Source organism: Rattus norvegicus, chromosome 20, assembly GCF_021556685.1.
Source record: "Rattus norvegicus strain SHRSP/BbbUtx chromosome 20, alternate assembly SHRSP_T2T, whole genome shotgun sequence".
NCBI classification, from domain to species: Eukaryota; Metazoa; Chordata; class Mammalia; order Rodentia; family Muridae; genus Rattus; species Rattus norvegicus.
This window is the reverse complement of record NC_141553.1, coordinates 31,511,401-31,536,639: the sequence shown is the minus strand read 5'-3', so window position 1 is coordinate 31,536,639 and position 25,239 is coordinate 31,511,401. Positions and strand designations below refer to the sequence as shown.

The following is a 25,239-nucleotide window of genomic DNA, read 5'->3' as shown; positions in this document are numbered from 1 at the left end:
ACAAAACCTGTTTGTCCTATTAGTAGTCACTGCTCTTTCCCTGGTGACCTCTAATCTGCTTCCTGAGGCTTTACCTGCTCTAGCTATTCTGTATAAATAGTTATATAATATTTGTCCTTTAGTGACTGTATCACTGAGCATGTCATCAGGACCCCACCCCCCCCAATCTAATAGCTTGTGTTAAAAATCTATTTTATTCTGAACAATGTTCTGGATATATCATGTCCAAATGGTAAAGGACATCCCAAATTAGTTGTAGTTTACGTCTGTAATCCCAGCACTTGAGAGACTGAGGCAGGAGAATTGCTGCAAGCCCAGGACTAGCGTGAGTGTAACATAGTATCAGGACCCTGTGAGTGAGGCCCTGGCCTACCTTCTCCTTGTAGCTGTGCACTTAGGAGCAGAGACCCTGGTGGGCACCAGCTCTGCTTCCCCTTGGAGGGGCTATCTTGTAGGGCGACTGCACCATTGTCTCCTCCAGCACTGATGGGAACGCTAGTTCCCGTATTTTGGATGATTTGTATTCCTTCTTAGTTAGTATTTTTGAGACAGAGTCTCTCACAGCCCTGGCTACCCTGCTGGGATCACAGGTGTGTGCTGTCATGCCCAGATCTTGTGTAGTCTCTTTATTGTGCCCGCCTTAGTGTGAAGTGTGAGCTCATGGATTTGGTTTATTGATTGATTGATTGATTGATTGGTTTTTTGAGATGTGGTCTCTATAGAAGAGACTGGCCTTGGCTCCACTTCCTAAGTGTTGTGTCCCTAGTGTGGTCACTACTGTGTCTGCTTTCCAGTTCTTCATGATGTCTGAAGCACAAACATTTTAAATTTTGATGGCGTCCAGTTAATCTGTTATGTTATTACTTGTGCTTCTGAGAAGCCACAGCCTGGATGAAGGTCGGGAAGTTGTACTTGTGTGTTCTACTCAGGATTCTGTGGTGCACTCACTTAGGTCATTATCCATTTTACCTAAATGGCTGTTCTGCGTGAGGTTACTGTGTTTGATGTAATACCCCTTGCCCCAGTGCTACTTACAGAAAGAAGCTGCTTCCTAGTGGCAGTGTCTCGGCGCACTTGTGCATTTATACCTTTACGACTAAAACACGCGATTTAAAAGTTGGAGCGTTTCTAAGTAATGCTAAAGTTCTTTTGTCTACAGCTTAATTTTTTTAATGTTTCGTTCTATATCCTGTATTCCAAATTTATAAGGAAGGCAGGAAGTAAAACCTCATTTTGAACCAAGAAGCTCATCCTCCTTTATTTATGATTTTTAGATAGCAGCCTTAAAAGGGAATGGCTTTCCTTTTACATTAGTTTTAAATGTAAAAACTATTATTATATTATTATTAATTATTAGCACAGTCTCTCTGTAGTCCTGCCTGTCCTAGAAACCCAGTATGTAGATGAGGCTGACTTTGAATTTAGAGATCTGCCCGCCTTTGCTTCAGAGATGTCAGGGTTAAGGTGTGCAGTACTATACCCAACTTAAAGACCACTCCTGTCAAAATAATTAGGTATGGCTGTCAAAATTGTCAGTTCTATGAAAATGACTTGTCATAGAAGGAGAAATGTGATTTCTAACCTTGTTAGATTTTTTTTTTTTTCCGGAGCTGGGGACCGAACCCAGGGCCTTGCGCTTGCTAGGCAAGCGCTCTACCACTGAGCTAAATCCCCAACCCCACCTTGTTAGATTTAATCAAGATAAAGCAACTATAATTACTATCATTGGCAGTTGTTTCAAAGTGACATTGTAACTTTTCATTGTTTCTAGTTTGCTTTATTAGGGCATCTTACTATTTTGTCTTTAGACGAGGACTTGATGCTGGATGATAGTAAAATACTTTGACCTGATGGCTCTGGGCTGTCCACACTGACCAGTGTTTATTTCCTATGCATTAGTGACGCAGGTGTCTGTTTGGTCTGAGATTATGGTTTATAGCTGAGCTGCGTAGGTGAGGGAAGTCTGTATAGTACCATCAGCAGTACTGTATGAACTGTGTTCTTCTGTATAGTACCGTCAGCAGTACTATCTGAACTGTGTTCTTCTGGCAGAACTTAGAATCTTGGTCTTAGATCAACACACTATTCAGTAACAATAATGAAGGCTTTGCTGTCTTCCTGTGACACTGTAAATGGTATATGGTACATTGACATATAAGTTATGAAGATAGCACTCTCTATTTGTACAGAGTATCATATGCTGACATAGGAGCTTTGAGACTGCATTATTGGTTTGAGGAAATGTGTAAATAGCCCTGTTTTCCCAACATTCAGTGTTCATCACTTTTTAAACATACAGCCTCACCTATTTCTACACAAAATCCTTATTTGCAAAAAGGGGAAATACCAACTTTAAATTGGAGAGTAGTGGTGTACATCTTTAATCCAGCATGTGAAGGACGGAAGCAGGTGGATCTCTGTGAGTTCAAGACCAGTCTGTTGTACATAGTAAGTTCCAGGACACCCAGAACTACATAGTAGACCCTTTCTGACCCCCATGGAGAACCTGGACAAATGCCCTTAACTGAGTGATTGGGATTAGCAGCACTAATGTTGAAATGAACTGATGTAATGTACTAGGAGTGGCAGCACTTGTGATGCCAGCCCCTGAGGGCCAGGGAGGTGTGAGGTCACCCTTGGATTTATAGGGTGCTCAAGACCGGCCTGGGCTACATGGGACTTTATAAGGTGCTCAAGACCGGCCTGGGCTATATGGGACTTTTCAGAAACAGAAGCAGACATCATACGTTTCCTAACATGGAGACACTGAGAAAATACGTTATCTTTGTAGTGTTCCTGCTAAAAATATGAGAGCAGAGCAGAATCCTAGTAAAATATCAGAGAAAATAAAATTAAGGGGCATTATCGACCACTATTCTTAGAAACTAGTTGTAATTAGTTTAAACCTACCTCACTCCCCAAACATACTTAATTTTTAATTTTTTATTTGTAATTCATTGACTTTTGAGACAGAGTGTGTGTGTGTGTGTAGTGTAGGGTGACCCAGGACTTGTTATGCAATCTGGGATAGACCTGAATTCTTGATTCTTTTGTCTTGGCCTCTTAGGTTCTGGAATTGAAAATGGGTGTTACCATGTCTTGGTTATATGTGAAGCTTATTTAAGTACTTGTCTTTTATAAATATTTTTCTTTTTTTCCAGAGTGAATATAGGTTACTAAGGAAAAATGAGAAATTAGGTTTTCTGACTTTTGGCAGGATTATTTGCTTATTATAAAAACTAAAACAGAGCTTGAAAAGTATAAAGGAGTGTCTGGTTTTGGCTTACACTTGCAATCCAGAGGCTGAGGCAGGAGGATTCAGAGTTTGAAGTCAGTGTGGGCTTGTCAGAGCATCTAGTCTACACTCCAGAGAGGTCACTGCATGGACAGAACAGCTGTGGCTGTGACGGTGGCCATCGAGGACAACCAACCGCCTTCACATTTCTCCCCACACATTTATTCAAGCGCAGGTTGTTGTACCGCTGTCAAATGACTCTTCCCAGAATCCCCTACTGCTCCAAATCCAACTAATGCTGCCACCAGGGTAGGTGACAGTACCCTACAGTCAACAGCCAGTCTCCTCTCTCCTGTTAGACTGGGGCCAAGAAGTTTCTGTTTGCCCATCTTCTAAATGCTCTTCAGATGTTTAATGTTAGAAGAAGGAAACAGCTCTCCATTGCTCCCTTAATCCCACAGCACATTTTCTTTCTTTTTCTTTGTTTTTTGTTTTTTTTAGAGACAGGGTTTTCTGTGCAATAGCCCTGGCTGCCCTGAAACTTTCTCTGTAGCCCAGGTTGAACTGCCTCTTCCTTCTCACTGCGGTGATTGTGTGCGCCACCCTGCCTCGCACGCTGTAGAGAAGACCAGAGAAGTCCTCCAGTCGCTAGCCTGTGCGCTTTTTCAGATTAAACGTCTAAGTTGGAGGTGCTGAGGATATTCGTAGCCCAGTGGGTAGAGAGCTCACTTGCACAAAGTCTCGGTGCTTTGGTCCACAGCACCACACACATACATGGGACAAGGGGGCACATGCCTGGAAGCCCAGCACTTGCAATAGAGGCAGGAGAATTGGAGGGGGACAGTCATCCTTGGCTATATAGAAAGCTTGAGGGCAGCCTGAGTTAGAGACCCTGTCCTAAAAATAAACAGAAATTTAGAAGTTCAGGATTTCCCCTTGGAGGGACATTGATCTAAGGCTTTTGAGATGGTGCAATTCAAAAGTACGGCAGGGATGGAGAGCTAGCTCAGTGCACGAGGTTGCTGTGAGCCCTGGGTTCAGTTCTCAGTACTGAGATGAATGAGCGGGGCCAGGAAAGCTAATCATACCTGAAGTTAATGTAAGTCTGAAGACATTCTGCATTTTAACACAAATTATATATAAACATAACATGTTGCTTTAACTTTTATTTATTTATTTTTGTTTGTTTTTTTAAGGCTGGGTATTTTACTGACCTCAAACTCAATCTGTAGCCCTGGTTAGCTTCAACCTCATGATCCTCCTGTCTCAGCCTTCCAGCTGCTGGTGCACTGTAGTTGGTTTGATGAGCATTGTATTTACAGCCAGAGGTTAGAGCAAGTATATTTTTCTTGGTTATAAAGAACTGAAATTTGTCTTTTAGGCTAATTCTTGGAATTAGCGATATTTCACATTCAGATATTAGTCCGAGAACCACTTCATTATCTGCCCAGGAAACACGTATGGGGAGTTGGAGACTTCCTCTGTCCCTCAGGATTCCGTGCTAATAAAGCAGATGCCTTCTTTATTTGTGCAGTAATGAGTTCCTTAGTGACTGCCTGTGAGTTGCCCTCCCTGGTGCTGGGAGGTGTGGCTTTTAACACCTCATGATCGAATGCCTCATGTACAGACTACATTCATCTGGAAGGAATCTGGTAGGCGCACTCAAAGGACTGTTAACATCTCTTACAATTTCATGTTTTGGCAGGTAAACCTAGCCTTTAAGCAGCCTGGAAAGAGGCTAGAGCATCAAGGAATTAGAATTGAATTTGTAGGTCAAATTGGTGAGTTTTAAAATAGTATTATTTTTTTCCTTTGACTGAAGAGGGTTGGATTTGGTAGTTAAGTAATTGAATTAGAGCTTAGCTTATGAGAAGAGGAAACTGATTATATATAATGAAAGAGGACCTAGCATAGTCATCCATGCATCTCAGTTGTATTTAATGATATGTGCCTGGTTCTGCTTTTTCTTAGACTCTGCTAGTAAAAAATTAAAGAAGCTGTGTAAACTACCAGCCTTGAAAAATAATCACGCTGTCTCCCATCTGCCTTCGTTTTTCACCAGCCTTACTCACCACCACCACCACCTTCACCTCCATCTCATTCTTGGGGTTACCCATGCATTTGTCTCCTGAGCTAGTGTCTACCTGTAGCCAGACCCCTCCTGAATAGAAAATTCTACGTAAAGAGAAAAGGAATAAATTCTTCTTGACTTAAATCAGATTGTGTCCATTTCCACGTGGGAGTCTCAGAGACACTCTGGAGTTAGCAGAAAGCAAAGCTACATATGTCTGTCTTGATGCTGAAGGGTTAGGAAAGGAAGTGTGTCTTACTTAGACACTCACCGTAACTAGGTTTAAAAATCCAGCTAATTTTTACTGTATGTTTTTAAAGTATCCAAGCTGGAATGGTAGCTATTTACATGCCTATTATGGATGAGACTGAACTCCAGAGCACATCATAGCAGCTAACTGGTGCTAGTTTTATTCTTCCATGTAGTGAGCTCTATGAGAGTGATATATGCTTTACTTGAAGGACAGCGGCAGGAAAGGGCGAGCAGCTTTCTGTCACGAGTTGTTCCTATGCCGCACTGGAGTTTATTAGTGTCCAAGTGGATGTGGTGAGGGGATAAAATTGAAATCTTAGCCCTAGAGTATTAAAGTAAAAGCATATTTAACTAATTCTTCTGGTAAAAATTTGTTTAGGCAATAGAAGCTTGGGTTTCATTGAATTGGATATTAAGTATAATTGGTCTTTTTGCTGTTTTAAATCTCTTAGAGCTTTTCAATGACAAGAGTAATACTCATGAATTTGTAAACCTAGTGAAGGAACTAGCCTTGCCTGGAGAGCTGACTCAGAGCAGAAGCTATGACTTTGAATTCATGCAAGTTGAAAAGCCATATGAGTCATACATCGGTGCCAATGTCCGCCTGAGGTATGGTGTGCGTGAGACTGTACAGACTTGAACCAGAAAACCCTGCTGCTACTGACGCCCTACTCAGACTTGTGATTACAGTTCTGAATGGAAGGCTTAACATTTAAATAGTCTGTTACAGACTTTGTTTCACTTGACTGACAATGATTTGAAATAATCATGGCTGTTAACATTATGAATTCAAAGATGTTTCAGTTTTACAATTCTTTGTATGAATTTTATTATTAGTTACTTAAGATCTTTAGTTTCCTAATTAATCCCATTTAGCTTATGGTTAAGAGATAATAACCCGGGTTGGGGATTTAGCTCAGTGGTAGAGCGCTTGCCTAGTAAGCGCAAGGCCCTGGCTTCGGTCCCCAGCTCCGGAAAAAAAGAAAAGAAAAGAAAAAAAAAAGAGATAATAACCCAGAGGTTGAGTGGTCAGGGTTACACAAGCAAAGGGAAGAACTGAAGCAGGACTGCAGTTTTCTTTAACCTTTGCTTCTCTTTATGTTGTGTGTGGGCACTTGCACGTCTCTGTGTACATCTGAAGGTCACAGGACAACTTCCAGTTGGTTCTCCCATTCCAGGAGTTGAACAAGATTGTCAGGCTAGGCAGCAAATGCTAGTCCCCGCTGAGCCACCTCACGGACTAGCATCCCATTTTCTAAAGTCTCACTCTAGTTCTTTCCCTGAAGTCTATGCAGGAGGCCCTAGCTGCCTCCAAGACCAGGGTAGTTAAATATTTAAATCTTAATGTAGTGAGTCTAAGAGCCTTCTTTTTCCTGTTTAATATTGTGTTACTCATTTGGGATTGTGTTTGGCAGCACAAAAGCTAAATACTTGTGCCTTGACAAGATTTGAAAAATCTTCACATGGAGAGGCTTCCTAAGCAGGCCAATGGTAGTCCTCCAAAGCATTTCAAAAGTATTTACTTGTAAGACTGAATTTTGTATTTTTTCATTTGGAGGCATTAAAAACAAAAACAAAAACAGAACAAATAAACAAAGCAACAACAACAACAACAAAACCATCGGGGAGGCCAGAAGCGAGCATAGGTAGAGAACACGCTTAGACTGCAAAGGCCTTGGATTCACTCTCTTGTACAAAGCACCCCAAATTTAGAGTCCTTATGAGAAAACAAATGGAGTCAAGTGACACCTGGAACCCCAGCAAGGGGAAGCTGAGTTGGCTGACATTTGCTCGTTAAAGCACCTGAATTTAACCCAGGAGGTTCACTTCTTCTCCTTGACTTTGTAGGTATTTCCTTAAGGTGACCATTGTGAGAAGACTGACAGACTTAGTGAAAGAGTACGATCTTATTGTTCACCAGCTCGCCACCTACCCAGAGGTCAACAACTCCATTAAAATGGAGGTGGGAATTGAAGACTGTCTGCACATAGAGTTTGAGTACAATAAGTCCAAGTAAGTACCAGATGGTCACTTCTGTTAACAGCACACCTGACAGACAGCTTAGAGCAGTAAAGACTGCACACTTGTTTTCTTATTACTTAAGTGAAACATGTGCATTGTTGAAAATATAAGGTATATAGGAGTGAAAGGGGGACAATGTGATATAATTTTCATCTTTACTAACTGCTGAGCCACTGCTAATGTCTTCTTGTCTATCTTCCCAGAGGTAAGAAGGTGTGTCAGGCATGCTTTTATATATTGTACTTTTAGAAAATGGTCTGACTTTGTTTATTGTATAATGACTTCTCGTTGTTGTTAGGGTGATGGTTTTTTGAGATAGGGTCTTTCTGTGTAGCCATAGCTGTCCTAGAACTCACTATGTAGACCAGGCTGGCTTTGAACTCATAGAAATCCACCTGCCTCTTTTTTGGAGTGCTAGAATTAAGGGTATACACCACTACTTCTGGTCTTGTGTAATGCCTTTTAAAATTGTATTATGGAAGGGGTTGGGGATTTAGCTCAGTGGTAGAGCGCTTGCCTAGAAAGCGCAAGGCCCTGGGTTCGGTCCCCAGCTCCGAAAAAAAAAAATTGTATTATGGAGGGCTGGAGAGATGGCTCAGCGGTTATGAGTGCTGACTGCCCTTCTAGAGGTTGCGAGTTCAGTTCCCAGAAACCACATGGTTTCATCAGATCTGAGGGACCTGATGTCCTCTTCTGGTGTGTCTGAAGACAGCAATAGTGTACTCACATGCATAAAGTAAATAAGTAAATCTTTGAACAGTGTGAGGACACCAGGGCCCATGAGTACTGTAGTGAGCGACAGGAGAATCTTCACAGACAGATCGCCCTCCAGTAGTTTGTTGGTTTGGTTTTTGTCTGTTTTGATGTTTTTCTGTTTTTTATTTGTTTTTATTTTTAATGTAGGAGTGCTCTGTCTGTATGTACACTTGGATGTCAGAAGAGGACATCAAATCCCATTATAGATAGTTATGAGACACCATTGGTTATTGGGAATTAAACTCTGGATCTCTGAAAGAGCTGCCAGTGCTCTTAACCACTGAGCCCTAATCTCCCCAGCCCTAAATTTAGATTTTTGAGTCCAGTCTGGCCTCAAACGCTTGGTGCTCCTGTCTCAACTGGAATTTTAGGCCTGGATCTACTATCGTCAGTGTCATAGTAGTTGCTGACATGGTCTGATGTGCTTTAGCAATACAGGGCTCTGCAGTTCCATAGATTTCTAATACCATTATAGCTAAAATATTAATAACTCCTTAATATCAGTATGTCATCATGGTCAACATTTACATACTCCTACTTGTCACAGTTGTTGTCATTGATCATCTTCCTCTTTTTTTTTTTTTTTTTGAGAGTTTCTTTACATAGCTCTGACTGTCCTGAAACTAACTTTGTAGACAGAGCTGGCCTCAAACTCACAGAAATCCATCTGTCTCTGCCTCCCAGGTGCTGGGATTTAAGGCATGTGCCACCATGACCAGCTCACATGGTTTGTTTAAGTCAGCATTCAAACAAGAATACAGTATGTCATATTTGGTCTGTGTTTGTTTTTGTTTTTTGAGACAGAGTCTCTGTGTAGCCCTCGCTGTCCTGGAACTCACTCTGTAGACCTGGCTGGTCTCGAACTCAGACATGCAATGCCTCTGTCTTCTGAGTGCTGGGGCTAAAGGTGTGAGCCATCACACCCATCTTTTTCCTTAAAGTTTTTTAATTTATTTTATATATATGTGTGCTCTATCTGCTTGTACACTTGCATGCCAGAAGAGGGCATTAGATCTCATAACAGATGGTTGTGAGCCACCATGTGGTTGTTGGGAATTGAACTCAGGACCTCTGGAAGAACAGTCAGTGCTCTTAAACACTGAGCCATCTCTCCAGCCCTAAAGTTTGTTAAAGAAGCAGTTGTGCTGTTTACCCTCTCCTTTTAAGTGATTTTTTTTTTCAGTAGCTGTTACTCCCAGGTTTGCATCACTGAAGCAGGTCACATATGCCTTTGATATTGTCCATAAAACCATCAGGTAGTTTGGAACCTGAGAAGCTGTCACGGAAGTCTTTCCTTCCTTGACAGCTTTTTTTGTGTTACTCAGTGCATGGGTTCTTGTGTTAATTCTGGTTCTGGGAGGAAGCAGAAAAATAGTCCTGAGGATTGGAGGTATTCTCAAGTTGTTACTTCATGATTTCATGGTTTACTTACTGTTGGGGTCTGGAAATCACCACACAAACCATGCATACACCAATCTCAGTTAAACAAGAATAGTTTATTGAACACACACTGTAGTACTGATGTCCAGGACCACACGAAGGAAAAACCTAACTGTGGCTCTCAGAGTAGACTTTTTACAGGAAAGACCAGGTTCAAAGGGCAAGGAGGAGAGAAGCTGGCTTACTAGGCAAAGCATTATCAGCTGACCTTTGGTAGTGGGGTGGGGTGGGGAGAGGTGAACAGGGGACGTGGAGAACACTGAGATGACAGAGCATGAGTAGTATAATCATATCCTTTTGGATTATTAGGACCATTCTTCAGTGTCAGCCACAAAAACCACAGTGAGCTCATACATAGGTGCAGGAAGGACTGCCTGATGGGCAGCTCTGACTCAAGATATTTTAGACTTAACAGTTCATATTGACTTTGATTTGATGCGTTCTATGTAAAGCTTTGTGGAATTTCTTAAGAAAAGCAAACTTCATACAGCACATTCAGAGCATATAGAACAAAATGGTGTGTAGTCAGCATGTCCTTGAGCCAAGTCACTTCTCTATGTCAGCGACTGGCAGACACGGAACAAAATGGTGACAGCTTATTTTGGGGTGTGTGTGTCAGACCATAACATTTACTAAATACTGTGTGGCCAACTTAACCCCTGAGTATAGGCCCTGGGTCTCTTTCATTTTGGCTAGTTGCTCTGTTCAGCCCTTATAACACTAATGATGCTGAGCTCTTAGGCAGGGGCTTTAGTGCTGAAAAACAGTATTTGTTAAATAAACATCAACATGAGGTCTTGTTTTTCCATTCAGTTAAGTATTTGAGTGCTCTGAAACGAACTTTTTTTAGATTTATTTATTTTAAATTCTTTTTTTTTTAAAGATTTATTTTATTCATATGAGTACACTGTAGCTGTCTTCAGATACACCAGAAGAGGGCATCAGATCCCATTACAGATGGCTGTGAGCCACCCTGTGGTTGCTGGGATTTGAACTCAGGATCTCTGGAAGAGCAGTCAGTGCTCTTAACCACTGAGCCATCTCTCCAGCCCCTGAGAACTATTTTTTTTAAATGCCCCGAGGGGGTACACTGATCCTGGAGGTGCTGCAAAACCAGGTTGATGCGTGGAGTGGACAGAGCAAGCTCCTATTCCAACTCCTAGTTCCAAAGATCCATTTAATATATCGTCCTCGGATAGAGGACGATCAGATATTAAACTGACAAGAGCAGATACTACACTTGATCTTAGCCAAAAGGCCAAGAATAGATGAGAACTAACTTGTAAGTGAGACAATTAACTGGGCTAATTATTCCCTCGGGTATATTTGTAGTCAAGCAGAAGTTTGGTTTCATACTTAGATAATACACTGATTAACCCTGTTTTGAGAGAGGATGTTAAGGAATGAATAGTTTCAATGGTTTTTGAGATAGTTATTTTCCTTGAGGTAATCTGTTGAGCTAATCTACTATCCTTGTTGACTTGTCTCACTTGTTGTTGTTGTTGTTTGAAACTGATAAATGGTATGTGACACATCTTCCTTCCAAATAGGTATCATTTAAAGGATGTAATTGTTGGAAAAATTTACTTCTTATTAGTAAGAATAAAAATACAACACATGGAGTTACAGCTGATCAAGAAAGAGATCACAGGAATTGGTAAGTTGAATATAAATTTTTAGTTAATGTTAAAATTCCTTGTTAGGTGAAACTTTAGAAATCTTAGACTGTTAGCATAAGTTTGGAATTGACGTTGGATGTTAGCTTTGCCAGTTAAAGTTTTGCTGTAGTTCAATACTTTTACAGAACAGTTCTGAGCTGAATGTACTGGCAAGCCCTACAGGCTGAACCTAGGCATGGAGACCACTGGGTTCTTAATTTTGTAATGGGTACTTAGAAACATCTGTTTTTTAAAGACAGGTATTTAGATTTGAGTTACAATGTCCTAGGGAGTTAATGTAGAGTTGAGTGTGCACGCCATGTAAGTGCTTGGTGTGGTCTTTGTTAAAATTGACTCCAGGACGGTTCTTGGGTGGTGCTTCGATGTGAGTCACTGCCTTCCCTTTGAGCACAGCGTAAAACTGGTGGCAGGAACTGTGAGGGTGACTGTGAACTGGTGTAGCTGTGGGGAGACTGACGTACACAGGTGAGCGGTGAGTTCAGGAGTAGAGCAGAGATTAGAACGGAGGGCCAGCGGAGGTAAGGCGGCACTGAAGCGCTGTGGCTGAGAACAGGGCAGGCTTCACCTCTGGGAACAGTCGAGTGAGCGCCATCTCTGTTGTTATCCTAGGACCCAGCACCACAACAGAGACAGAAACAATCGCTAAGTATGAAATAATGGATGGGGCGCCAGTAAAAGGTAACTCAATCTCACTCATCTTTATTTCTACTGATACAAGTCTTACCGTACATCTCTACTGGCCCTGGAACTTTCTCTGTCAACCAGGCTCGCCTTGAACTGGTGGTAACCCTCCTACCTGTGCCTCCCAAGTGCCAAGATTACAGATGTGCACCACTGCACCTGGCTTCATTTACCTAAACATATTTTTATTTAATTTGTTTTATATTTTATATATATGGATGTCTTATTTGCATATATGTGTATACCATGTGCATGCCTGGTACCTGTGGAGGCCAGAAAAAGACATCCGATTCCCCAGAGTTGGAGGTACAGATGGTTGTGGGTGCTAGGGATCAACCTGGATCCTCTGGAAGAGCAGTCAGTGCTTTAAACCATTGAGCTACCCTCCAGCCCCTAAAACTCTTTCACCCATTATTTACTTGTATGTGAGGAGGGGTGTGTGTTTGCACTGATAGGCATGTGCCATGTATACATGCACATGTCATAGGACAGTCTGTAGGTTTTCTGCTTCCACTGTGTCCTCAGGCTTGGGAGCAAGGGACTTACCTGCTTAGCCTTCTTACAGCCTTTCAGTTACAACCGTGTGTGTGTGTGTGTGTGTGTGTGTGTGTGTGTGTGTGTCAGTGCTCGTGGCACTTGAACTTCACTGTTCATTTAGTGTGAAAGTATACATTCTTACAGTTCATAATGGCCAGCCGGGCACACCTTTAGTCCCAGTGCTCAGGAGTCAGCAACAGGTATTTTGTGAAATCTAGAGAGTTTCAGAATAGTTAGGGCTACATAGAAAGATCTCGTCACAAACAAACAAACAAAAAAGCCAAAAACAACAAAGACAAAAAGTTTAGACTGCTACCTTTCTTTCAGTACTATAGTGTAAGCCCAGGACCCTCACTGCATGATAGGCAAGCACTGTCTGAGCTATCTGTCCAGCTCTCTTTTAACTTCCATTATTATTATGTGTTTTAGTGCAGACACACGTGCTGTGCCTACATGTAGAGGTCAGGACGACTTTGAGGATTGACTGACTTTCTCCCTTAGTCTTGGTTGCAGGAATGGAGCTCAGGTTTGCCAGGCCTGCACAGCATGTGTCTTCCTGCCAGGCCGTCCTCTCACTGGCTCTTGTATTTTTGAGGCAGAGCTTTACTAAGTTGCCCAGGGAGTCATTTGTTGTTGTTTTAGACAAGGTCAAATGGTCACGCTTACTGTGTAGCCATGGATGACTTTGAGCTCCTGATCCTCCTCCCTCCACCCCTGAGTGCTGGGATTACAGGCATGCACCACCATGAACTGCTTAAATACTTTAATCTTTAGCGTGAGGCCAGCATTCACTTAGTTTTTGTCAAGTTAATACAGACTAGATATATTGGGGAAGAGAAAATCCAAATTGCAAAAATGCCTGTGTAAGTTAGGCTTGTCAGAAAGTCTTTTCGTGATTAATGATTGGTGTGGGAAGGGCCAGCCCACTGTGGACAATGCCACCCCTTGGCAGGTGGTCCTGGGTTTTGTAATAAAGCAAAGGGGAGCAAGCCATGGAGAGCAAGGTGTGGTAAGGGGCACTAACTAACATTTAACTAACATTTGGAACAGAAAGACTAAGAACAGTTCAAGGCTAGTCTGCGCTATTTATGGAGACCCTATCTCAAGCAGGGGCCAGGAGAGACAAAAAGAGGGACAAAGGAAAGGTGGGGAAAACAGAAGACGTGACATTACATAATCGAAGTAACATTTCCTTTTTCCTGGAATTGAAGATTGAACCTGGGGTCCTGAGCAGGCACGTATTCTACCACTGAGCTAGAGCTGTCTCTCCAGTCTATAATCTTTTTATATGCCTGCCTGCCTACCTCTCTCTCTCTCTCTCTCTCTCTCTCTCTCTCTCTCTCTCTCTCTCTCTGGTTTTTTAAGACAGGTTTCTCTGTGTAGCCTTGGCTGTCCTAGAACTCGCTATGTAGACCAGGCTGGCTTTGAACTCACAGCATTCCACCTGCTTCTGCCTCCCAAAGTGCTGGGATTAAGGCCACATACTACCAATGTCTGGCTCCAGTCTATAATCTTTTTAAATGTGTGGGGCTGGAGAGATGGCTCAGCAGTTGAGAGCACTGGCTGCTCTTCCAGAGGTCCTTAGTTCAATTCTCAGCAACCACATAGTGGCTCACAACCATCTGTAAAGAGATCTGATGCCCTCTTCCGGCCTGCAGGTGTACATGGAGCAGAGCCCTCATACATAAAAAAAAGAATATATAAATGAATATAATCTTTGAAAATGAAGGCATGTTATTCATTTTGTGTATGTTTAGGTGCATGCGGGTGCATGAGTGTAAGTGTGTAAGCCAGGCAGGTGCATGTGTGTAAGTGTGTGAGCCAGAGTCAGCTATGGATATCGTCCTTAAGGAGTACTGTCCACTTTGGTTTTTGAGTAGGGTCTCTTATTTTGGGACCTGGGGCTTGCTGCAAAGTAGTTAGGGAGCCCTGGGATCCGCCACCTGCCTCTGGTTTCCCAGTGCTGGGATTAGAAGTGTATGCCAGCAGGCCTGGCTTTTTACATGGGTAGTGGAATTTGAGCTCAAATCCTAATGCTTGTACAGTAAGCACTTTAACAATTGAGTTCTTTCCCAGCCATTATTTTGCTTTGGATGAATTAGTAATATACTTTATAGACATACACTGATGAAATCATGGTAAAATTTTAGAGCAGAAATGCATCTACTTCTAAACAACACTTGGTGGCTGGAACTGTTCTAGTCTCTTTATGTCGTTTAACCTCCCAACACAGTTCTTACAGTTTTGCTACAAAATGAGTGCTGTTGTTACTGCCAGTTTCACAATGGCTAAACCCCACGAGCCAAGGATTCTTGGCTACACGCAGGTTGCTCTAGGGCAGTGCTTCTCAACTAGGATCAGCTCCCTGAGAGGCATTTGACATTGTTCTGAGAAATGTTATACCGCCTGCTCCCGGCATCTGGTGGTGTTACAAGTGTGTAGAACTATCCTACAAGAAGGAGTCTTCTGTCCCCAAGTGTCAGCAGTGACAGACTAGACACTGCTTATCTCAGGTGCTGTCCATGACTTCTTAGTTCTAAGTTTTATGTGAATATATTTAATTAGGTGAGAATTAAATGTTAATTGCTTTTCTTTCAGGAGAATCTATTCCGATAAGATTGTTCTTAGCAGGGTATGACCCAACCCCCACAATGAGAGATGTGAACAAGAAGTTTTCAGTAAGGTACTTTTTGAACCTCGTGCTTGTTGATGAGGAGGACAGAAGGTACTTCAAGCAGCAGGTAGGACTTTCTAAAGATTTATTTATTTATTATATATAAGTACTCTGAAGACAGTTACAGTGTCTACTACACCAGAGGAGGGCATCAGATCTCTTTACAGATGGTTGTGAGCCACCACGTGGTTGCTGGGAATTGAACTCAGGACCTCTGGAAGAACAGTCAGTGCTCTTAACCTCTGAGCCATCTCTCCAGCCCCCCAGGTAGGACTTTCTTTTGGGGCAGGCAGACCTGACAGTGCCTTCTCTAAAGCTTATTGTGCTGAGCAAGTGGGGCTTGAGTGTGAGTGGGAACATGGTTTGCCTCAGTAGACATTGTAAGAGAGCTTTTCAGCCTTTCCACAGGACTAGAGATGAGTTATACTTTTATTATATTTTTTTAAAGATTTATTATATGTATATGTACCCATTTTCAGACACACACCAGAAGAGGGCATCAGATCCCATTACAGATGGTTGTGAGCCACCATGTGGTTGCTGGGAATTGAACTCAGGACCTCTGGAAGAGCAGTCAGTGCTCTTAACCGCTGAGCCATCTCTCCAGCCTAAGATGAATTATACTTTGTCAGCCCTTTTATTTTTCTCCTGAACAAGTTTTATACCCCCAAATAAAAACATCTACTATTTATGGTATTGGGCAATAAAGAACAGAGAATGGCGAAAAGCAAACAAAAATTTTACCCCCACTATGATTAGTTTTAGGTAAGTTTTATACAGGCCCTTTTTTAGTTTTGGTGGGATGGAATCTGGGGCTCTGGGTAAGCCCTCTCTTGTTGCAGTAAAAATTAAAATGATGGAACCAGTTCTGCATGTACCCTGGCAGTTGCGCTCTCACTAGTTCTGGCTCCCTCCGGTGGGCCTTTGGAACTAGTGCTAATTTATCTCAGCAGGTCCACGCTGCCCCTAACTACTTTGTGACCCGCTGTCCGCGATTCCCCCCCGCCTGCCCTTACTCATAGCCCTCTTGCCTGGTTTCCACCACGCCAGGCATACACATCCCAATTCTGTGGAAGGCCCGGTGCATTTGGCCACCATACACTCTTGAACTCAATTGAGTTGCCACATGAAAGAATACACTGCACAATAGCCAATTGATAAGATATAGTTTGCCCATCTAGACAACACAAAGTCCTGTACATATTCATCCCCTAGGAATAGTCATAACAACCTGCAATATGTCCAGAGAGGAATCTTAACATCCACTACCATGTTCGTTTGTTCTCTCTCTCTCTCTTTCTCTCCCCTCCCCTCACTCCTGCCTCCTCAGCCTCTAAAAATTTTTTCTCCCTCCCATCCTTCCTTCTCGTCCAATCACAGACCTCGTTCTATCGTCTACCTGCCATCACCTGCATAGTGGCATCACCCTACACTTCCTTGCACCTCTTCTCTCCTCCTGCTGTGGAGAGAGGTCTTACTCAGTTGCTCAGGCAGGCCTTGGATCTTTAATTCTACCATAGCACGAATCACCAGCCCTAGCATTGAAGAGTGTCTTGAATGTGTTTTCATTATCAAAAGGATCACTTCCTAACACCTGTTCCGTTACTGTGTCCCAGACACCCCAGTCCATTGAACCCAGGGCTTTTACTTGCTAGGCCAGTACTCTATGGCTGAACCACATCCTGCCCTTGGTTGGTTTTTCTTTTTTCCCTAGGTTTTTGGAAAACAGAGTCTTGCACTGTAGTTCACGCTTACCTCAAATTCTCAATCCTCTTGCCTTCTTGCTGAGATCATAGGCATGAAGTATGTATGTCCCATCCTCAACTATCAATTTTTCTAATGTCTTTAGTTGGTAGATTTTTGAAGTTATCATTTCATCCCTAAAAAGTAGTTATATCTTTTAGAATACTCAGTTCTGATACCTTTTGTTAAGTGTAATATAAACTTTTTATCATTTGAGAATTAAATAGCCTTTGGGGAGTCCTGAGTAGGACTAATTAGAATGGTTGCCTACCGTGTGAAGTGGATTAATAAGAGGATCAATTAAGTGTTCCATAGCCAAGTCAGAAATTAACTTGTGCTAGCTAGGCAGGAGCAGCTGCGAGGCATGAGGGTCACAGAGTTTGAGACTAGTCTGTAGTCTGGCCTACATGGCAAGCCCTGGCTGGTAAGAACCACTTAGGGCTGGAGAAGGGGTCCATTAGTTAAGAGCACTGGTTGGGCTTGCAGAGAAACCAGATTTGCTTCCTAGTACCCACACTGCTCAGATGACTTCTCTAGGTACCAGACACCCACACACGGCACACATACACACATTCAGGCTAAACACTCACACACACGATACATTTAAACAGGAAAACTCCCAGTCATTTATGACTTGAAGCAGGAATTTAGAAGAGGAGAAATTGGGATTGATAGACAGTGCCATGGAGATTAGGGAGCGGTGTAGGGGAAGAGGTAGGCAGCTTATTTGGCATACATCAGAGCAGAGAATAACTCAGTTTGGGAGAGGCATTTAGGGGGAAGGAAGGTAGCATCTGTAAATTAATGTAAGGAATGGTGGGCAAGGTATGGCGGCCTCGCATGTTTGGAAACTCATCCTGGAGGTACTAGGAACTATCAAAGAGCACTATAAGCAGCACTTATAAGACAAGCAGTGTGGGGTCCAGTGAATGGCACACTGGGCAAGGTGCTTCCTGCCAACCCAGACCTGAGTCCATCCCCCAGAGCCTCCAGGTGGAAGGAGAGAACCAACTCCAGAAGTTGTCCTTTAGCCTCACACGTATGCTGTGACATGCGTGCATACACAGACACACAAAATGTACACATTAATACACGTAACATGGCAGTGATGTGAAGGGTGGCGTAGACATGGGTCTTCCTGTGTCCCAGGAAGCAGGCTCAGTGCTCTAAGGCCATGAAGAGACTCAGTCTCTGATGAAGGCGGTGGAGCCTCAGCTGATTGGGGGATTTTCTAGAGAACAGCACTAGGACTTTGTGAGTGCGAGAGGGAAGGGCTACCGCGGGAAAGTGGGAGTCTTTGGTACAGAGGAACTGGGATTGTCTTACAGCTTAAAATTGAAGTTGCGGGGCTGGGGATTTAGCTCAGTGGTAGAGCGCTTGCCTAGCAAATGCAAGGCCCTGGGTTTGGTCCCCAGCTCCAAAAAAAAGAAAAAGAAAAAAAAAAAGTTGAAGTTGCAGCCAGTATTTCCATGGTGAACATCTAAGACGTACCAGGACACTTCATTTCTATCTTGCATTTCCTCTAGGAGATTATCCTGTGGAGAAAAGCACCTGAGAAACTGAGAAAACAGAGGACGAACTTTCACCAGCGATTTGAATCTCCAGAATCGCAGGCGTCTGCAGAACAGCCTGAGATGTAAGCAAGCGGGACAGAGCAACAAGTGCAAGAACCAGGCCGAGAGGGGAGCCCAGCTGGTTAAAGATGGCCGCAGCATGGGGACGTCCCAACTCCAGCTCCATGTCTGCTAGTCTTCCTTATCCCAGAGTGCTGCGTTTATTTTACAGTGTGATTAAAGGGTCTTTGTGTATATACATCTTAAAAAGTGCTTCTTGGAAACACTGGAGAATTCCTAAGCTGCCTTTTTGTTTTCTTTTTTACTGCACACTGATAAGCACCCAGAAGCATAAACATTGAGGATTTTGTGAGTAGACTGGTATTTGTAATTTTGCTTTCTTTATGCATAATATTGAAAATCCTTTTCTCTGTTTTCATGCTAATGATTACCTCTTATTCTCTATGTGCAAAAAATTAAATATTTTTGTTCAAGTAAAATGAGCAAACCTGAGCAGCCCCCATGCCTGCCGAGTGTCGGCAAGGCTCTCAGTATTTTGAGAACTGTTTACTTTACATGTGTGTCCAAAGCCAGTCCGGTTACATGGTGGGCACTCCTGAACCTACCATGCCACAGCCTCCCAAACTTTAACCTTCAGGGTCTCTGAGGTATACGAAGAATGTTCTCCCCAGGGATTACACCGGTCATCGTGGCCCTCTAGCCCATTATTAACCCTTTTGCTCTTACTTTCTTTATCATGATGTAGGTTCTGCAGTGTGGGGTCGACACATTGGCATTTTAGAACTTGTTAAACCTGTATCATTTTTTCCATAAAGACTTTGAAACATGTATATATATTTTAATTTAAGGACTCGTTTCCATGTATATGCAAATAGTCACCTAGGAATGAGTGAGCTTGGGAGAACCAGCCAATGCATATACAAGTGTCCGTAGCCAGACATTTTCTTGTTAACTGGAATATTGGCTAGTTCAGACCTAACTTCACCTAGTCTGTTTAAAAAAACAAAACAAAAACACTAAATTCACATCGTTTGTTGAGTTGCTCTGAAGAAGCCTGCAGTCAGCTGAGCGCAGACACACTGCTGAGGTACATGGGGCAGGGGACGCCTGCGCTGTGGTGGGGCCCTCTCCCCCCGGGCTGCTGGCCTCTGTACACTGCAGTGTTCTTGATCCGCCTCAGTGCAGGGGTGTGAGTTAGCCTTACGTTCTGAGGAAGCTGGGCAGCCCGACTCTGTTTCCTTAAACCTTCTTTTTACTATGGTGGCACTTTGATAAAGTGGCCAGCAACCAGCCCTGGCCAGAGATTCCACGTTCCCTGTCCTGGAGCAGCTATTGCAAATGTGGACTTCTAAGAATGGCCATGTTTTCCTTCTTGCAAGTGCCTGTTCAGAGTTTCAAAGTTTCAAAATGCCAAATATTTTCATGGTCACTTGCATGTATAATCTAGGAAATAATTCAAAGAGATTTTGAAAAACAATTGTATTTAACCAGCCTCAAGTTGTGCAACTATGATATATATAATAAATAATTTGAAACAGAAACTAAGCTTGTAGTTAAGTAAAATGACTTTATTCTCAATCTTGTCATTGTTAACAGATTGAACACAGGATTGCCCAATGGTTAGGAACACACAGTCATAACAGTGAATTTTTATAAATAGTACTGGCTTCAGGTTTGTTAAATTTGGCTTTTAGGCTTTATTTATTTTATGTGTATTGCTATTCTCCCTGCAAGTATGTCTGTGCAGACATATGGGCAGTGCCCAAGGAGGGCAGAAGAGGGCATTAGATGTCCTGGGGCTGAAGTCCTAGATGGTTGTGAGCAGCCATGGGGTACTGGGAACTAAGCCGAGGTCCACTGGAAGAGTAGCCAGTGCTGTTATCCATTGAACCATCTCTCCAGGTTCACTGGCTTCAGTTTTAAGTAGTTACATAAAGCTTTTAATTAATTTGTTTAAAACGAATATAAAATGCTTATTCACTCCACATGAGACTTTCCTGGTGCATAACCAACTTAAAATTTGGAGATTTCAGTCAAAAGTTGGTAAATAAAGTTAACTGTAGGCCAAATCTGTCTGGCCACTGCAGACTATAGTGTCAAAGAAGTTCACAATCTTAGGCACATCTCAGGATCACTTCAGGAGCGTTAGAAAAATGGTCACAGCTGGATCTCACCCAGACGGTAAAATCGCTCTCCCAGCACTTGTGATAGAGGCAGGAGGGCTACAAGTTCAAGGGCAGCCTGGTCTACATAGTGAGTTCCAGGTTAGACAGAGCTGTGTAAACAGACTTCATCTAAAAAAAGATTGTTTTTCATAGATTGGGGGGCATCAACATAAAAAAAAGATTATCCAGGCTTGAAGACACTGATCATGCTTCTTGTTTTAAGATGGTCTCTACAGCCAGGGCTGGTCTCAAATTCACTATATAGTTGAGGATCTCCTTAAAATACATTTTAAAAAATTAAAAAGCGGGTTTTGTAGTTCAGGCTAGCTTTGAACTTCTTACACACCAGGGTGATCTTTAACTTGTGATTCTTCTGTCTCTCCTCCCCATTGTTTGTAATATAGGCATGCACCACCGTGCCTGGTTTATGCGGTGCTTAGACGCCACGGCCCACGGCTTTGAGCATGCCAAGCAATCACTCAGTCAATGGAGGCTAGCTCGACTCTGCCCCTGTGGCTTTTACCTCTGCAGGAGCTTACAGATTTAACCTTTTCAGGCATTTGCAAAAGCATAGTAAGGAAAACATGCACTTTTTTTTAAAGAGTTGGATGTTCTGGTAATCTTTTCTTTTCTTTTTTTTTTTTTTTTTTTTTTTTTTTCCGGAGCTGGGGACCGAACCCAGGGCCTTGCACTTGCTAGGCAAGCGCTCTACCACTGAGCTAAATCCCCAACCCAGTACTTGGCTTCTTACATCATAGCCAGACTCCACATTGCAGAGCACACCTCAGCCCCAGTAATGTCCGACTCCAGACCTTGCGGCTTTCCACTCTCGCTCCACTTAAATCCTAGTAAGGCTATCCTGGGAACCTTGTTTGTTTTAAGACAGGGTCTCAGTATTTAGACTTGGCTTGCCTAGAACTCTTTGCAGACCAGGTTGGCCTCAAATTCAGACATACTCCTGCCTCAAAAGTGTGCACCATTTGGCTTTTTTTCTCCCCTTTGTTGGATTTTTAGAGTTTAACATTGGATGAGGAGACAGAAACAGGAGAAGGAAGAGGAGGAGGAGGAGGGAGGAGAGGAGAAGGAGGAGGAGGAGGAAGAGGAGGAGGAGGGATGTTGAGTAGGTTGGGAACTTGGGAGTAGAGTGAGAATTGTAAGGCAGAGGAGAGAATCTTGTTTCTGAGGGGGTGAACTGGTCAGGGTAAGCTAACAAGTTTTCAAACTCCGGACTAGGAGTGGGATAGTGTTGGAGGACACAGATTTTGAGCCAGGCATCCCCATGTACAACAGTTAGCCAATGGATCAATATAAGGAAATAGATTGAAGTGTTCTGAGGTCCCTGTGACCTTAGCCAGATGGCTTGGGTAGTGGTGGGGTCCAGGGATCTTCTGCTGACCAGCTTACTTTATATGAAGGCCAACTGACCTCACAAAAACAATTTTTCCTTAGTGAAGGTTATACTGTAATTGTCCCTAAAACCGTGGGGAAATTTAATAATGCATTGTAAGGGATATCTGGTTGGAATAGGTGGTCCCTAGTGTGGAGAAAAGTTTACATAACTCCAGGAAGCAAAGGGTCAAAGGGACTAGATTGGAGAAGGCAACATTGAAGACGAGGCAACCTCAAGGGAGATCTTTTGAGTTTAGGACAGAGAAGAGGAGATAGGCCCAGGAGTGTACTTGCTCTCATGGTTGGAGAACTCTTGTCCTAGGAAGAAAGGAAGCTTGCAGACAAAAGACAAAGAGGACAGAACTTAACTGGAACTGCCAGTATTATCCCAGGGAAGAGACTAACACTGTTCATGTAACAGAGTACGGGTTGCTCCCTGAGAAGTGAGGGGTTAAACTCCAGGTTAGCTTCTGGTTGTCACTAAGTCAAAGACCAGACCAACTCTCATATCCTTGAGACAGACAACCAAAGGACTACTGTCTACTTCTCGGCCTCTTTCTGTCCAAAAGCCCTTTCTGTACTCCACCCCTCGATGGTGACTTCCCTCGCCTCAGTGCTTGGGGCCAGTGAAATCTCTTGAGAGCGGCTTCCCAATAAACCTGCCTTTACTATAATCGAATCTGACTTGATTTGGCTCATTTCACTGGCAGAGAAATAACCTATCAGAACTAAGGTGATTTATCAGACCCCGGGTGTCTTCAGAAAACAGGAATTCAGCGAGATGGGATGATTCATGCCTTTCATTCTAGCACTTGGGAGGCAGAGGCAGACAGGATCTCTTTAGTAGCTAGTCTACAAATGAGTTCCAGGATAGCCAGGGCTACACAAATGGAACCCCGTGTCAAAAAACAAAGGACAAAAAGCTAAACCTAAACAAAAAGAGAAAAAAGAAAAGAAATACAGGAGGTTCTGAGTCTTTCAGTTGTTAGGTTGATGGTAGAGAAGACTTTAAAAAAAGACCGTCAGAGTTCACCGTGCTCTCTGCTCCTCTCCCTTGCACATTCAACTCTATCTGCAAAAAAAGGAACAACTTTGTGGAGAGGTAGGCGGGAAAAGGTTTGGGGAGGATTCTTCTCTGTAGTGAGTACGGGAGCAGGTTTGGGGTGGGCTAATCAGGGAAGCAGAGGATTCAGATGGATGGGCTGTCCTAGCTGGAGAGGATGATGAATTTGAGGGTAGAATCTGAGTTCTGGAATATGGGTGTGGTTCTGCTTCATCAGGGCTCTGGTGGATGAGCCTGGTTGCAAATACAGGTAGTAAAGACTGAGGCCCTTAAGTCGGAGTGGACCTTATCTCAGGGTTAAGGGGATGACAAATTTTTTTTTTCTTTTAGTGTTACCTTTATGTGTTGATGCTTGAGGATGTGGTGAGCCCCTGGGTTCTTTTCAACAAGTGCTCTTAACTACTGAGCCAACTCTCCAGCCCAATGTCAATTATTTTTTAAATTCTATTTTTATTTTATGTACGTTGGTGCTTTGACTGCATGTCTGTGTGAGGGTGTACAGGATTTACAGTTGGGAGCCCAAGTCCTCTATAAAAGCAGCTAGTGCTCTTAACTGCTGAACCATCTCTCCTATCCAACGATAAATTCCTAACCCAGGTGTTAGGCTGGGATCCATGCTCCAGCTCGTTAGAGCCCCACCCACATTGTAAAGCCCCCCACCTCATACAGATGGTGCCAAAACCCAGTTCCCAGTGGCCACAGCCCCTCTCCTGAATGACCACCAGGCACTCAATGACCTTATATGGGAAAAAAGCCAGCTCTTGTCTGATCTGGTCACTTACTGTCCATGAGCCTCTCACCAAGGAGGGCTCTCAAGGAGGCCCACCCATGTGACAATATTATTGCTTGCAGACCCTACAGATAGAATAAGTACAGTTAAGGTTAAAGGACCCTTTAAGGGGTTGGGGATTTAGCTCAGTGGAAGAGCGCTTGCCTAGCAAGTGCAAGGCCCTGGGTTCGGTCCCCAGCTCCGGAAAAGAAAAAAGGAAAAAAAAAAAAAAAAAGGACCCTTTAAAGAGAGCCAATCAATTTCAGAGAAGGAAGGCCATTCAAGTTCAGAGTCTGAACTTTGGGGACTTTGACTCAGAACCAGATGGCCTTGGTTTTGGAGCTTTGACTCTGAAGTCAAAATCACGCAGCTAATTTTCTGAAATCAGAAAACTTGTCGAGAAGGGATAGAGATGTAGAGGACTGACCAATGGCACGGGTTTGAATGAGGGCCACGCTAAGAACAAACCAGACATAGAACAAACGAAGTTGTTACTAAACCAAATTTTCTAAAAATCGAACGGCTCTTGAACTCAAAAGCCGGATGGAGCTGGGGACGTCTCAGCAGAGTTAAATGTCCTTGCGCACAGCTTCCTTCATAGTGTTTGGCCGGCCCAGAACAGAATGGGCACTCCCGTACAGAACGGGCAGAAGCACCTCTTATCTTGCAACTCGGGTGAGATCGAATGCTTTAATAGATAAGAACAAATGAGATTAATCTTTAACCAGGTACACAAAACATACTTTTGCCTTGTGGCAAAAGTCACAAGACTTTTGAGTCTTGTGAAAGTCATAAGACTTTCTAGTTGCAAGGAGTACAAACTGAATACAAACTGCTCACATTAACTGAGTCCTGTAGCTAATGGTGGCGCACATGCCTAGCTTGCTCATGGTCCCTACATCGAACCCTAGCACCGAGGAAAGAAGCACGTGTAATATAAGGATTTAGTATCGTACAACCAAATTTCTCTGCAACCCGTCTTGATCTGCAACAGATCAAGCTATGTCCTCCACATTATTTGGAGCTTTGACTTGGAAGTCAAAATCCCGCAGCTCTAAGGATATTAATGCAGCAATCCTCTTGGAAATGCACATGCTGCGGGATACTGGCTAATTGAATTGGACAGTTTGGTCACGTGACGACGCTTGCAAGGTTCCTCTCCGCGCATCTGTAACATCCCTAAAGATGC

At 43.1% G+C, this 25,239-nt stretch overlaps 1 protein-coding gene and 1 non-coding gene across 9 annotated transcripts in view; one reads left to right on the top strand and one right to left on the bottom strand.

Moving 5' to 3' along the window:
• Window positions 1-20,205, top strand: part of Vps26a (VPS26 retromer complex component A) — a 29,886-nt gene extending 9,681 nt beyond the window's left edge. For 2 of the 8 annotated variants that reach the window (XR_015644871.1, XR_015644870.1), the window contains exons 3-9: window positions 4,941-5,016; window positions 6,011-6,167; window positions 7,407-7,571; window positions 11,327-11,433; window positions 12,065-12,133; window positions 15,272-15,614; window positions 17,062-17,150. Coding sequence is in view for 6 of the 8 variants with exons in the window: in XM_087597799.1 (XP_087453925.1) it covers window positions 4,941-5,016; window positions 6,011-6,167; window positions 7,407-7,571; window positions 11,327-11,433; window positions 12,065-12,133; window positions 15,272-15,414; window positions 18,617-18,730 (831 nt within the window). In the remaining 2 variants the exon portion in view is untranslated. Of the gene's footprint in view, window positions 1-4,940; window positions 5,017-6,010; window positions 6,168-7,406; window positions 7,572-11,326; window positions 11,434-12,064; window positions 12,134-15,271; window positions 15,615-17,061; window positions 17,151-18,616 lie in introns of those variants that run through there. The other 6 variants (XM_087597802.1, XM_087597803.1, XM_087597801.1 and 3 more) reach the window with 4 other exon arrangements.
• On the bottom strand, window positions 10,857-11,046 carry LOC120099075 (U2 spliceosomal RNA). Its single transcript, XR_015646080.1, has one exon. It is a non-coding gene; the product is annotated as a U2 spliceosomal RNA (small nuclear RNA).
• Window positions 20,206-25,239: the final 5,034 nt, after the last annotated feature.